General features: G+C 33.5%; 1 protein-coding gene across 1 annotated transcript; it reads left to right on the top strand.

Moving 5' to 3' along the window:
- Positions 1-7,129: 7,129 nt before the first annotated feature.
- LOC140874660 (ASC1-like protein) lies at positions 7,130-13,361 on the top strand. The gene is made up of 7 exons (XM_073278016.1): positions 7,130-7,266; positions 9,095-9,240; positions 11,449-11,678; positions 11,762-11,917; positions 12,442-12,627; positions 12,806-12,990; positions 13,176-13,361. Exons 2-7 carry the CDS (start codon positions 9,103-9,105, stop codon positions 13,208-13,210), a joined length of 930 nt encoding a protein of 309 aa, XP_073134117.1. The 5' UTR covers positions 7,130-7,266; positions 9,095-9,102; the 3' UTR covers positions 13,211-13,361.
- The last annotated feature ends 228 nt before the right edge of the window (positions 13,362-13,589 follow it).

The raw sequence follows: 13,589 nt of genomic DNA on the forward strand, positions 1-13,589 counted from the left end.
AGAATACGCTGTATAAGATATGATACAGATATGACTAGATAGCTGTGAAGAAGATAGAAATATGATGAAATTACAGAGTTGGTTATATGTGATTGCATTATACCATTCTTCAATTGATGGATTATCTGAGTCGATTTTCCAGATGTTGAGAATATTCTCAGAACTTTAATACCTGATTTGGTATTACTTGACTTGATGTGTTGCCACTTGATGATTATTATTCCTGTAACAGCTATTGAGCCGATTTTGAGATAATGCTATGAGGATATGATGAAAGAAAATCCGATTTCTTTGTGTTGAAATGTTACTATTAAAGTATATAATATCAGATCAGACATGATTTGTCGATATCATATCAGATTTGATTGGAAATACACAAAGATTCTAAAGATGAATCTGTACGAAATAAAAACAGAGAAGAAGAAACAGAATTAGTAATTGAATGATAGATATAACTTTGAAGCTGAAACTGATTCGTTAAGCAACAAAGTTATTCTTGAAACATCATTCAATTCATAATAGAGAAAAAGCAGAGTTTAAATTGCAGATTCAGAATATGAAGTTGAATACTGATCTTGAAGCACTGAATTGAATGACAACACAGACTTGATATTTGATTTGACTACGATTTCGAGGACGAAATCATTTCTTAGAGGGGAGGAATTGTAAGGCCCGAAAATATTAAATTATTAATTATGGGATTTGAGAATTAAATTCCATATTATAGGCTAATATTGATTTGAGAAGTTCTGGACATGATAGATTTAATTGTCGAGCCGAAAATATTTAATTTGAGAATTTACGGATTTTGAGAATTAAATTCCGAGAATTCTTAAATTAAAAGAATAAATATTCGATTTGAATATTTATGGAATTTAAGATTAAATTCCATGTTTCGGGAATTAATATCATTATTTCAAAGATGAAACCCGATCAGAAACTGATTTGTAAATATCGAAGTTTGAAGGGTTAAAATGCAGAAGGCCGGGATTATTCTATTAATCCAAATTTATTTAATTTTAATCCGAGAATATTTAATTTGGGAATATTTAGAGTTTTGATTTAAATTCTAATATTCTTAAATTATTTAGGATTGAAATTGAATTAAAAAGAAGGCCGAGGACTGAATTGCAATTAAGGAAGACTGGAGGGACTAAATTTCAATTCAGCAATATATATCCGATTATTACATATAATAATCAGAATTCATACGTTTAGTTCATTTGAGAATTCAGAAATTCTGAACAGATCTCGAACTCCTTTCCTTTTCTTTAGATTTCGATTTTTTTCAAATCGCCGTAACTTTTGATCCGCTTGTCCGATTTCGATTTCGAAAAGTGTTCTGAAATCCTTGCAACGAGGCCTTCGAATTGATGTAAGTTTCTGAGTACTTCATGTATTTTTATGGATCGAAATATTATAGAAATCAGTATGTTGATATATAATCATGTTCTTCAACTTGTATATGTTCCGATATCGAAACCGAATAGACGAACAACTATTGTTTGCATGAGATGTGAATTTCCAGCTTATGGTTCGAACTCTCATCCTTCTAATATGGCTGATTTATTATTTATGTTGTCTGGTTTAATATGTAAAAGAGTTTGAAAGGATTGAGACATTGTTCGGGTATCGAATTTGAGCCATTACGCCGTTGGTTTTGCGGTTTATGAATTCTGAGAATATGATGTTGTTGAGTTCGAGATTATGATGCTGAAATGACAATGATTTTAGTTGAATCAGTTAGATATATTTTTGGTTTGATATATATACATGAGTGTATATAAAGTTTGAATGATATCGATATTTCGTCGGTTACCGATTTTGAATCGCTACGACGTCGATTGATGTTTTGAAGCCATTTTTGATAACCAATGAATGAACTAAGATGTTATTGAGATGTTGCTGATGATATAGCACTTTTATTCTTCGATTTCAGTCAAGTTTGGAAGACGAACGACGCATGACTCCAATTATGAACCGAAGAAGAAGAAGGGAGGTTTGAAATGCATTTGATCGAATATGTGTTGATGATTTTGACTCGATTCTGAAATGAATGTATTGAACGAAGCTTGATGTGAAGGTTTTGAGATTGCAGTTCAGATTTGAAGAATTCAGAACAGAAGAAATACGAAGGTAAAAGTGGACTACTACTTGAATGGGATTATAACTCGAGATGGTTTGTATCGAGTTCCCTAAATCACATACTTATTTGATTACTTGCTTTTATATGCTCTTCTATGAATTATGGAATGAGTCTTTGATGTTAATGAATGCTATTTTGTTGATATATGATGCATTCATCTTGTAAGGCTTGTTCTTTGATTTCGAAATGAACGGAAACGTTCGATTAGACGATTTGAGGAAGTATATATGTATGGCCTGGGTGGTTGACTTAGCCTAGCATCTGAATTACATATATAGTGGCTTCAAAGTCTAGAGAAGTAAGATAAGTAACCCCACCTCGATCGGGAGAGTCGGTGGTTAGTTATGATATCTGCTTCTCGGGATCCCAACCGATGAAATGAGAGAATTTGTTAGAAAACCTTGTTTTAAAACATGCATTGTAGTTACTTTTATATCATGAATTTGATATATGCGTTGCTATGCATGTTTAGTTGCTTTTACTGGGAAATATATTTCTCACCGGAGTTTATCCGGCTGTTGTTTTGTTTTGTATGTGTGCATTATAACAGGTGGGGCAGGAGCTAGTCTGAGGTGACGTGGATAGCTCGGGAGCGAGATTTAGCAAGTGTGGACTCGGGTTTAAGCGAAAGAATGATAGTGAGAATTACAACAAACTTAGCAAGAACATTAGAAACTTGTAAATGAGATTTTGACGTCTTGAATAGTTTGTAGTTTCTTTATATTTATGGGATTCATTTGATGTATTGAATTGCATGATTAGATGCTTGAAATCTTGTTCATGTAATTATACTAGTTCTAGATTTTATGGAATATATTTGATGTTGATTTGTGATGATTTAGATCACTTGTTCCAAGTTGACAACATGAAGAGTGTTCTGCAGAATTGCTGGACCTGGTGCCCGCTCGATCGGGTGAGATGCACCGATCGAGCGCGGCATGGAAATATTGGAACCGAGAGCTTTGGAGTGTGGCTCGCTCGATCGGACGAAATCATCCGATCGAGCGAGGCCATTTGTGCTACAGACCGAGAGCAATAATTTCTTGCTCGCTCGATCGGGGAATTTTATCCGATCGAGCGAGGCTTCGATTTTTTAAATAAAAAAAAAAATTTTAGCACTTGGTTTTAATATTCTAATTGATTTGTTTCATTAATCATTAGTTGCCCTAATACGAGATTAGCAACCCGAGGTCCTCACAGAGAGCAAGCCAACAACGACCAGGATAGATCGAGATAAAGCTTAGCATGTGCGGACTCGGGTGTTAAGCAAGTGAACATGTACTATGAATGGTTTGAATTGTTAGACATGTTAGAAAGGAAACAAGAGCTTTGTATTCATGTTCTAGTTGTTGTATCCTTGTTTAAAACTTAGTTTACCTTGTATTTAGATCACTAGATGAAGGTGATATAGACTCATGAACATAATTAGAACTTGATATAAATGTTGTGCATATTTTAGATTGGAAAATCTTGTAAATAAGAGGTTCAAAGAGCAACCCTTTTGCTGCTAAAAACAGAGTATAAAGTTTGCCCAAAACAAGCCCGAGCTGCAGAAAAATGCAGCCCAAGCGCTGCCTTAAAAATCCCAACCCGAAAGTTGGGTATGAGGGAGCGCTCGAGCGGCCAAAAAGTGCCGCTCGAGCGCACCCCTAGTTGAGTTAAAAAAAATATTCTTTTAGCGACGGGTTTTTGCGTCGCCAAATGTTCTGTGTCACATATTGAATATGATTAGTTATTAGTCGCCCTATAAAATTATATTAGCACCCGAGGTCCCCACAATGGGCGTCTGTGTTATTGCTGCTTGGGATTCCCGACAGCAAGCCTCTAGCTCGAGCGCAGGAAACTGTCGCTCGAGCAAGACGCACAGATCGCTCGAGCGGCAGTTTCCTGCGCTCGAGCGAGCAGGGTTTTGTCCCAAAATTTTTAGACTTCGCATTTTCAGTCCGAAATCCAATTTTATGATCCTTTAAGCTCTTTTAGTGTTTTTAAGACAGTTTATGGGAAAAAGTTTCAAATTAAATTGTCCGAGACGGACAAAACGGCTCACCTGAATCGATTAAACTATGTGTTGCATGATTATGTGATTTTCTCATAAAAGCTATTTCTCATGAAATATTTTGAAGAAGTTCACGCATGTTTTGTCACGAGAAGTTTTAAGGGCATGATTTTTATGAAGTTTTGAGATTTGCATGACAATGACATGAAATGTTATGGCATGATAAGATGAATGCTATGAATGCATGAAAATATTTTGATGTTGTATGTGAATTTGTGGTGGAAAAACGAGACGGATTATGCAGGGTTTTGGATTTCCGAGTTGAGCTCCGGGAGTGCCTTCCCAAAATATGTGCTCAACGCAGGGTTTTGGATTTTCGGGTTGAGCTCCGAAAGTTCCTTCCCAATATATGTGCTCACACGATGGTTGCCACAAATGCATGTATTTCATCACCTAAGATGTCAAGTTTTTACTATGTGTTCATGTTATGTCATAAATTTTGAGTTCAAGTTTTTATGAATTTTTTTGTGCATTTTTTGCTGAATCTTTAGACTCACTATACTTGAATGGTGCAGGTAATGACAATAATTTGGATGATTTTATCGATGAGTATGGTAATGGACATGAAGTGGAGCATGGAGTCGGGTCGACGGGCGATGCATGAGTCCGAAACTTATTGAAGAAATTGTGGGAATGCTTTGGAGAAATAATTTTATGTTTTGATGGGAAGACAAGTTTTAAATTTTAAGAAGATGGCCATGTTTGGCAAATAATTTTAAATGTTATTTCATTATTTTGCACTTTTAATACGCTCATTTTTTTAATAAAGAAGATGATACTTCCGCAATTTTTTTTTATTTTTCCCAAATAATTATATTTTAATTATGTATGTTGAGTAACACTCCGATTGTAAAAATTGGGACGTTAAAAAATCTTAAATAATAAAATACAATAACTTAAAATTCATTTAAAATTCCTTTAATAAATCATGAATATATTTATGGATTTTTCGGTTATTGCAATCCCGACCCACAGTCCCGTAGCATATGAAAAGGGCTCCGGACCTAGGTATCCCATCCCCAATCCCGTAGATTGTCACACACTCACTTCAACTTCTTTAAAATATTTTACATGCACATAATCATTCATAAAAATATTATTTCGTCATGCGTGAACTTAAAAATTTGTCATTATATCATTTTTATAAATTTTTTGCCTGTAAATATATATTTAATTAATTTTCATAAAAAAAAATATACTTATACATACATAAAAATATACATTCAAAAATTAAATATATATTTACGGACCATGCATTTTCATGGACTGGTTCAAGCTGCTAACCCCTTAGACTTAAACTCATAAATTACCAGACTGACCCAATAACTGAACTTAGGCACATTAACTTAAATTTTAACCCAAATATCTTATTCAAGCCCATTAGTTATTAACTTGACACATTAGATAACCCAAGCTCAATAATAACTTATTCTGGCCCAATAAACTCAATTCACCATAATCTGGTCAAATAATTTCCACGGACCAGGCCTATGAAAATTTAATGGGCTCACTTAAATAATTATTTAAGCCCAAAATATAAAAATTTAATAGCACAATTAATTATTTAAATCTAACTTAAGCCCATTATTTATAACTTAAACTGTTAATTAATTTAAATTAAAATTACCCGAGCCCAAATAAAATAACCCGAACCCGGACCCAACTAACTTGACCCATCAACTTTTTAGACCCGACCCGAACCCATAATCCCAAGCCCGGCCCGTTTAAAGCCCAAAATTCAAAACATAACTTGTGCAGAAATATGCACACGACCAGCATCTTAAAACAGCTGCGGCCACCGGAATCCGGCCAACACCGGCCGGAGAACCACACCACAGACCTAGCCCACATCCAGAAGGTTGTAACCTAACAAATTTGGCCTTAAACCATGCCCAAATTTGGAAAGTTAATTGACTAAAATCCAAAAATGGACAAGTTAGTGGGAAAAAAAAAATCATTTTCCCAATTTTTTAGATTTATAACTTTATTTTCTTCGAATTGAAAATCGTAATCCCATCGTTTTCTTTATTTTTATTAATCACGTGAAATTTTCACCAAATATAAAAATAAATTTTGGATTTAATTATAAAAGGAGGATTTGTGAAATAAAGATATTTGATGCGTCAAAATTATCACATATGGGTGGAACTCAAGCTCAATTTGTTTTTTGAATAGTTGGTGAGAGTATTTTATCCGTATTCAAAAGTAAAAAATTCAAACACACTTATATGTTGCTGAAGAGTGAATGCCCATTAAATCCTTGAAAATCTTATAAATAGGTCAATGTTATGTTCTCACATTCAAGGTATTTCTCAATTTATGTTCTACTAGCTTCTAGTTTTTGTGTATACGTATTTTGAGGTGATCGTTGATTTGACCGTCGAAAGATTTTCGTCGAGTATCCCAACGCCTCTAAACTCATTTTGTGACACATGTGACAACCCCGAAAATTCACTGGTATGGATGCATAAGGTGAACCTGTCCTTTCGAAGATTCATGTTTACTTGAATTGACCTGCCCTCCCGAAGAGAATTGTTTACCTGGATTGACTTGTTCTCTTGGAGTGGTGTGTCGTTCGGATTGACTTGTTTTTCTAAAGTAGTTTGTTCACCCGAATTGACTTGTGCTCTCATAGAGACGTGTTCATCGAGATTGACTAAACACCCAGATTTCTCAATTTGAGTAATAAATTTTTTTAATGCATCAGTTACCAACGTTTATCGTATATATTAAATTATTGTAATTATGGTGTGTTGAATAAAACAGTAAGAATATATATGTGGGGGAAAAATAATTAAAAAATTAATATTTTTTAAACAAAAAATTATACTTTTCAAGTTCAAAAAAAGAGAGAAAATGTTTTATCTATATTATTTTGATTTTGATTATTATTATTATTAAAATTAAAATGTTCAAGTGACTTTTGCCACAAAAGCTTTTGATACATGACTTTTGTTTCAAATTGGGGATCCTGTTTCTCTCCTCCGCGCCGTGCCGCGCCGCTCAACCAGACCGAACCGCCGCCGGACCGTTAACACTCGGACAACTTCTTCGCTATTTTTTGGTGCGTTCTTTTTATTTTTTGATCTCTATTTAACTCTACATATTTTTGGTTATATCTAAGAGATGCAGTCTCAACTCTTTCATTGATTTTTTCTTCTGCATCCTGTGAAATTATTGGATAAATTTACCTACCATGAGGCCAAATTGTTCTTTTTAGAACAATTTTTGAGTCATTTCTGATGTCTCAGCTCAAAAACGGGATTTTGCATAATATGCTTTTGTTTGGGGGTTTCTTGTTTGCAAATACCAACTATAAGTTTATCGGCATTGCTATTTTGCTGACCAAAGTCCAAACCTTGCTTTGCGATGATTAGCTTCAGTTTTTTTACTAATTCAGCTAAAAAACGTGATTTCTGATTGTAAACTTATGAATTTGGATGGATGTGATTATTTTGTTCGAATATGCTAAAAATTCGATCGTTTTTCTTTCTTGTTTTTCTTTTCCATTAACTCTTAATTATTGCCCAGTGATGCAATTTTTTGCTGATATTGTAATCTTGGGAAAGCTTTCCTGTAAATATATGGTATTCGAAACTATATTGTTAAATTTATTTTGTAATTAGTTTGATTTCTATTGTAAGATAGAGGTAATATTACAGTTGTGAAATTTTACTTTGGCGAGGCCGCGAGGGGTATAATAATAATTTTATTTTGGTGTAATTTGATCATAAAAATAAGGGGTTGCGACTTAATATATAGCATAAATATAGATAGTATAGATCATTGACGATTTTAAGAAAATTTTATAAATAGTTCTTAAGCCACACATATACTGTTACACAAATATTTGTTTTAGTAATGACAGATTTGGTTGTTTTTTTTAAAAGTGTAGATTAATTGTTGATTATCGATTTAGTTGATTAATATATATTTTAATTGGATTAACATTTAATTAAACTCTTTAATTAGTTGTTTTCGCTCTTTGAATTTCGGATTAACTTGTGAATGAAACCTAAAGTAGTGAGAGATATTTGTAGAAATCAAGTTTCACAATTCACATCAAATATTTTCTTTGGGTCACTGTCACGACAGTAATATATTAATAACATAAAACTTTTAAGTTTCATTAATAATTTAATGTAACCAGTTTAATATTTAATTAAATTAAATCAAAGTTGCAAGAAAATAAATTTTTGTTCTTCAGAATTTATGAATCTGAAGTAAATTTTAAGAATCATATATACTTAAATATAATATCTGTCTCATAAATTTAATCTTTTCTAGCTAAAACCATTATCGTATCATATTAAGAAATAATTTAATTTTTTTTTAAACCAGAGAAATTCTAAAATTTTAATTCAAAAATAAGTTTCTTGTTAAATTTTATTCTATACAATATTTATTAAATTAAATTAAATTTTAACGCTAAAGGAAAATCGATCAAGGAAATTTAAAATTTTGATTAAATGAGTTTTTGATATTAAAAATTTTACAAAGTATGCTTCTTAAATATAATTTTATTAAATTGTAAAAGTTTATATTGTAAGTCCATTTGTAGATTATTATTATTTGATTTTTTTTGCAAGAGTCCACTAGTATTTTTTTTTTTCTTTTAAAAGTTCATTGATATAGATTGAAATGAGTTTTTGGCATTTGGCCTTCTAATGTTTGAAAAGGGTTTTATATCAAAGTTAATTAATATTTTGTAAGTCAATGGGAAGAACTCCAACACACAAATGCTTGTTCAATATCCAATCTTTTTTGAGCTCAACGAGAAACAAAAAACTTCAGAAGCATGAACATTGAGCCCAACAAATATTTTGAGTCTCAGATTTGATCAGTGATCACAACGTAGTCGAAAAGATAAGAGTTGTTTTTGTTCTTTACAGTATTCAACATGGGCTTTCTTGAGGTGACGAAATATGTGGACTGGGAGCAAGAATCCTACCCGCAATATCAAGATTTCATTGTGTTACCTTTCTTCGCAGTCTTCTTTCCTACTCTTCGATTTTTCCTTGACAGATTAGTTTTCGAGGTATGTTTTTCCCAAAAAAATTCATGCCCTTTATGTGAATTGGGATTATTTTTGCTTTCATTTTTTGAAATTTGCTTTCTTGGTTATAATTTATGTCCAAATGTGTATTTCGTGATGTTTTGCGTTGTTTGTATGACACCCACATTGAATGTTATGCTTATTCTTGATGGGTTTGTATTGGTTCTTGTTATTGTTATGCTGGTGCTCAATTTATGTAATTCATTGATTGAAAGTTTTGAAGTTTCCAGGAGATTGGACAGGCTTTATTTGTTGATGGCATTGATTGATTTCAGATCGGATGTTGTAATATTTAGCTAGTTGTCAAAATAGGAAACTGAAAGCTTGAATGAAAGATCGTAGAAGATGACCCTTGACAGTGTAAATTGAATGTTTAAATGTTGAAGATGGTGTCCTCCTAGTTGGAATTTAGATCCGAACAATGTGCTATGGCTTTTTTGACTATATTCAGGCTAAAATTATTGGAAAATCAGACAAGCCCCAATCATTAAAAGGTGGTACATTTTGGAGGCTTCTTGCATGAAGTTGTGCGGAAATGTAATGTGTTTTTTCCTTATAGACACAATAACCCAAGTTAATAAAAACAAAGTTTGGCGGCATTGAAAATATTTAACCATGGTGTCGTTTACTAGAAACCAATTTGCCCCATATCATAAGTTCGTGGGAAGCTGGCCAACAATTGTTTTGTATGTGCTCCTTCATTTGTAAGACACAGGTGAGCAACACAATCCCGGAATGAATATTCAAGCATGCATATGCATGTTGTATTGGACAAAAAATGAAAACGAATAAGCATCTGGCAACAACTTAATGGAACATAATTGTTGGAGTTTTGAACTTGACATCTTGGCTATAATATCATGTTAGAAGCTACTTTGTTCCAAATATTCGAGAATATCAGAGGTGGGTCAATAATAGTTTTAGTGTTTAACATTTTAATGTTATTGATTTTTTAAGATTCCATTTAACGGTTGAAATTCCTCTTGAAGCTTCCTTATAATCTGTTTTGGCAGGAATAAAGTTTTTGGTAACCAAGGGCCTTTATTTTACCTTTATGTATGTTCCAGTGTCATGTTTTAGCATGTTTATTATCCAAATGAAGCTTTAGTTTTATCAAGATTGCTTAAATCGAGCTAAAAAGCATTAAATTTTAGAACATCTTGGGGATTTTCTCGTGCTACGTCCTCTTTTGATCTTCAATGAATCTTGGTTTGGCGCAAGCTAAACTGATAATTGAAACATCTAGCCTGCCTACAACTTTGGTTATGGCTAATTATCTTTATTTTATTTTTGGTATGCACCTTTTCTTTTCTTGTTAAAATATTCTAGCCTTGTTGTATGGAAAAACGAACTCTCCCCTTTATTCTTTGTACTGACTCATGACATATATATCACCTTGTAGTTACTTTGCACGTGACAGATGATGGATGAACTTATTAAACGTAGTAAACTTACTTTAAATTTGTTTGGCTTGTCCACAAATATAATTTTCTTTTTAGGAAAAAAATCGTTAAAATTAACACAGATAATTTTTAGCTTTTCATCTGAAAAATGGAGTAATTGATTTCTTCTATTAATTCCGCGTTACTTCACCAGTGATGCCGAGAACCACAAGTTCTGTCTCCAATCTGAATTGGTTTTTGTTAAGAAATGAAACTTGGACTTAACTCACCTCAAAAGCTAGCTCAAGAGTGGAAGCTTGTCCTTGTCTATATAAAGGGCTCCCAGGTTATTTAGCGTTATTTAGCCAACCGATGTGGGACACAAACTAAGACACCAACATATTCGTCTCACGCCCAGGAATGAAACGACTGGAGCGTGGAGATATTAACGGGTGACCAACTATGGGACGGGTGAGGCCAATGGGCCGTCTAACACATAACGGTGGAATCCGGGCTCTAATACCATGTTAAGAAATGAGACTTGAACCTAATTCACCTCAAAAACTAGTTCAAGAGTGAAGGTTTGCCCTTGTCTATATAAAAGGCTCCTAGGTTATTTAGCGTTATTTAGCCAACCGATGTGTGACACAAACTAAGACACCAACAGTTTTCATTGTAGTATTTTTAATTGCACCCTTGATATGTTACCCTTGATATGTTTCCTCTTTCTGCAAACTAATATTTGGCCTTCAAAATTACCTACTTTATCCAACAGTTTGCTCAACTTCGCGTTATTATTATGTTTCAGAAAATCGGAAGGCGTCTAATATTTGGAAAAGGAGAGCAAGCCATTGAAAATGAATCACGAGAGCGTAAGAAGAAAATACGTAAATTCAAGGAATCAGCATGGAAATGTATTTACTATCTTTCAGCTGAGGTTTTAGCCCTAGCCGTGACTTATGATGAGCCTTGGTTTAAAAACACCAAATATTTTTGGGTTGGGCCTGGAAACCAATCCTGGCCTGACCAAAAGTACAAGTATGATTTCCTTTCTATTTTATAAAAAAATATCGTGAAATTTCTGTTTTGTAGTTAGTTTATTGATTGTTTCTGATAGACAGGTTGAAACTGAAGGGTCTCTATATGTATGCTGGAGGATTCTACGCGTACTCCATCTTTGCTTTGATATTTTGGGAAACAAGGCGGTCTGATTTTGGAGTTTCTATGGGTCATCATGTTGCAACTTTAATTCTCATTATGTTTTCTTACACGTCGAGGTTTGTTCAAATTTTCAGCTTTTGTTGTTACTTTTGAAAACATATCTAGACTTGGAAAACAAGGAAAGGATGAGCAAAAATGAAAGAGCAGCTTAAAAGTAGGAAATCAAATAGACCTCGTCTAGGCATGAACACCTTTTACTCTTCAAAAAGTTTGTAACTGAGCCATGCAACTTAAGGCTTTTGAAATCGTAGGCCCAGCCAACACCATGTTTCAACCATTATGCCATATTGTTAGCCACACAGGGCAACAGGAGTAATTGTTGCTTTTCACCACCTCAAACAATTGTCGTTTGGTCATAGTTTTTCAAGCGTTTGAGATGAAAGTCCAAGCATAAGTTGAAGATATGTCTGCTGGATGAGAGGAACTGCAATTGTTGCTTTAAACAAAAAAATATAAAAATAAATCAGATTTACCTCCAAATTTGACAATTTGAATCCTAAATTGTTCAAGCATAAGGACGGTTCATCATGAAGATGTGTGGATTCTAGTACGGCTAAGAAGTTTTTGTTTCTCGACTCAGGTTTGCGCGTGTCGGTTCAATGGTTTTAGCTCTTCACGATGCGAGTGATGTGTTTCTTGAAGTTGGGAAGATGTCTAAATACAGTGGTGCGGAGGCCTTGGCGAGCTTCTCATTTGTGCTTTTTGTCTTATCGTGGGTCCTACTCCGTCTCATTTACTATCCGTTCTGGGTCCTTTGGAGCACAAGGTTGATTCTCATACTCTGTCAAAGTAGACGTTTGGCTGGATAAAGCTTCGTTTTGCGTCAAAATAAGTAGATGAGAAAATACCAAGTCACTTGTTCTTGTCAAAATAAATACATGTGAGACTACTAAGTCACTTTTTCCTGTTATATTCGTCATTCTTATTCTACTCTTGCAACGCAGTTACGAAGTGACTCAGACATTGGATAAAGAGAGACACAAATTGGAAGGGCCTATCTATTACTATATCTTCAATTTTCTTCTTTTCTCGTTGCTCGTTCTACATATCTACTGGTGGGTGTTGATGTTCCGGATGCTTGTCAAACAAGTCCTTGCCAGGGGCACAGTTAGTGATGATGTTCGATCTGGTAAGAGACTAATTTTACTAATTTACTGATGTTTCATAAATTATAATCTATATTGTGACCCAGCATAAAGAATTTCCAGTTAGCAACAGAAATGGTTATTCATGAGCGCGCTTATAAAAATGACAATTTCTTGCATTGTGGACCCTCAATGATCAAGGTAACCATGCCCCTTGTTTCTTCTGCAGATTCTGAAGATGAAGAAGATCAACATGAAGATTGATTGGAAAAGAAAAGTTTCGCGTTTCATTCATATGAAGATATATATATTTTTTATTTGAGGGTGCTACTATTGAATTGAAAAACGTAGTTGTGTTCGTGAATGGACCCTTGCTCTTGTTTTCCATCTACGATAATTGGAATCCTTCTTCTTCTTTTTTTTCTTTTTTTTTTCTTTTCTTTTTTTTTTTCAATAAAAAGGGTCACTACATTAAATTATTCTCTCTTTGTTGCTTGTTCTACCATCCATCTATATCCTCCTCATAATGAAGAATACTTGGAAAAAAATTAAATTATGTTTCTGGATAAGATTTTTTTGTAAAAATGTTTTTGCAAAATATTTTAAAGAAAGTGTTTTCTATTATAGTTTTTAAAGATAGTTG

Source organism: Henckelia pumila, chromosome 1 (genome assembly GCF_033568475.1).
Source record: "Henckelia pumila isolate YLH828 chromosome 1, ASM3356847v2, whole genome shotgun sequence".
NCBI lineage: Eukaryota > Viridiplantae > Streptophyta > Magnoliopsida > Lamiales > Gesneriaceae > Henckelia > Henckelia pumila.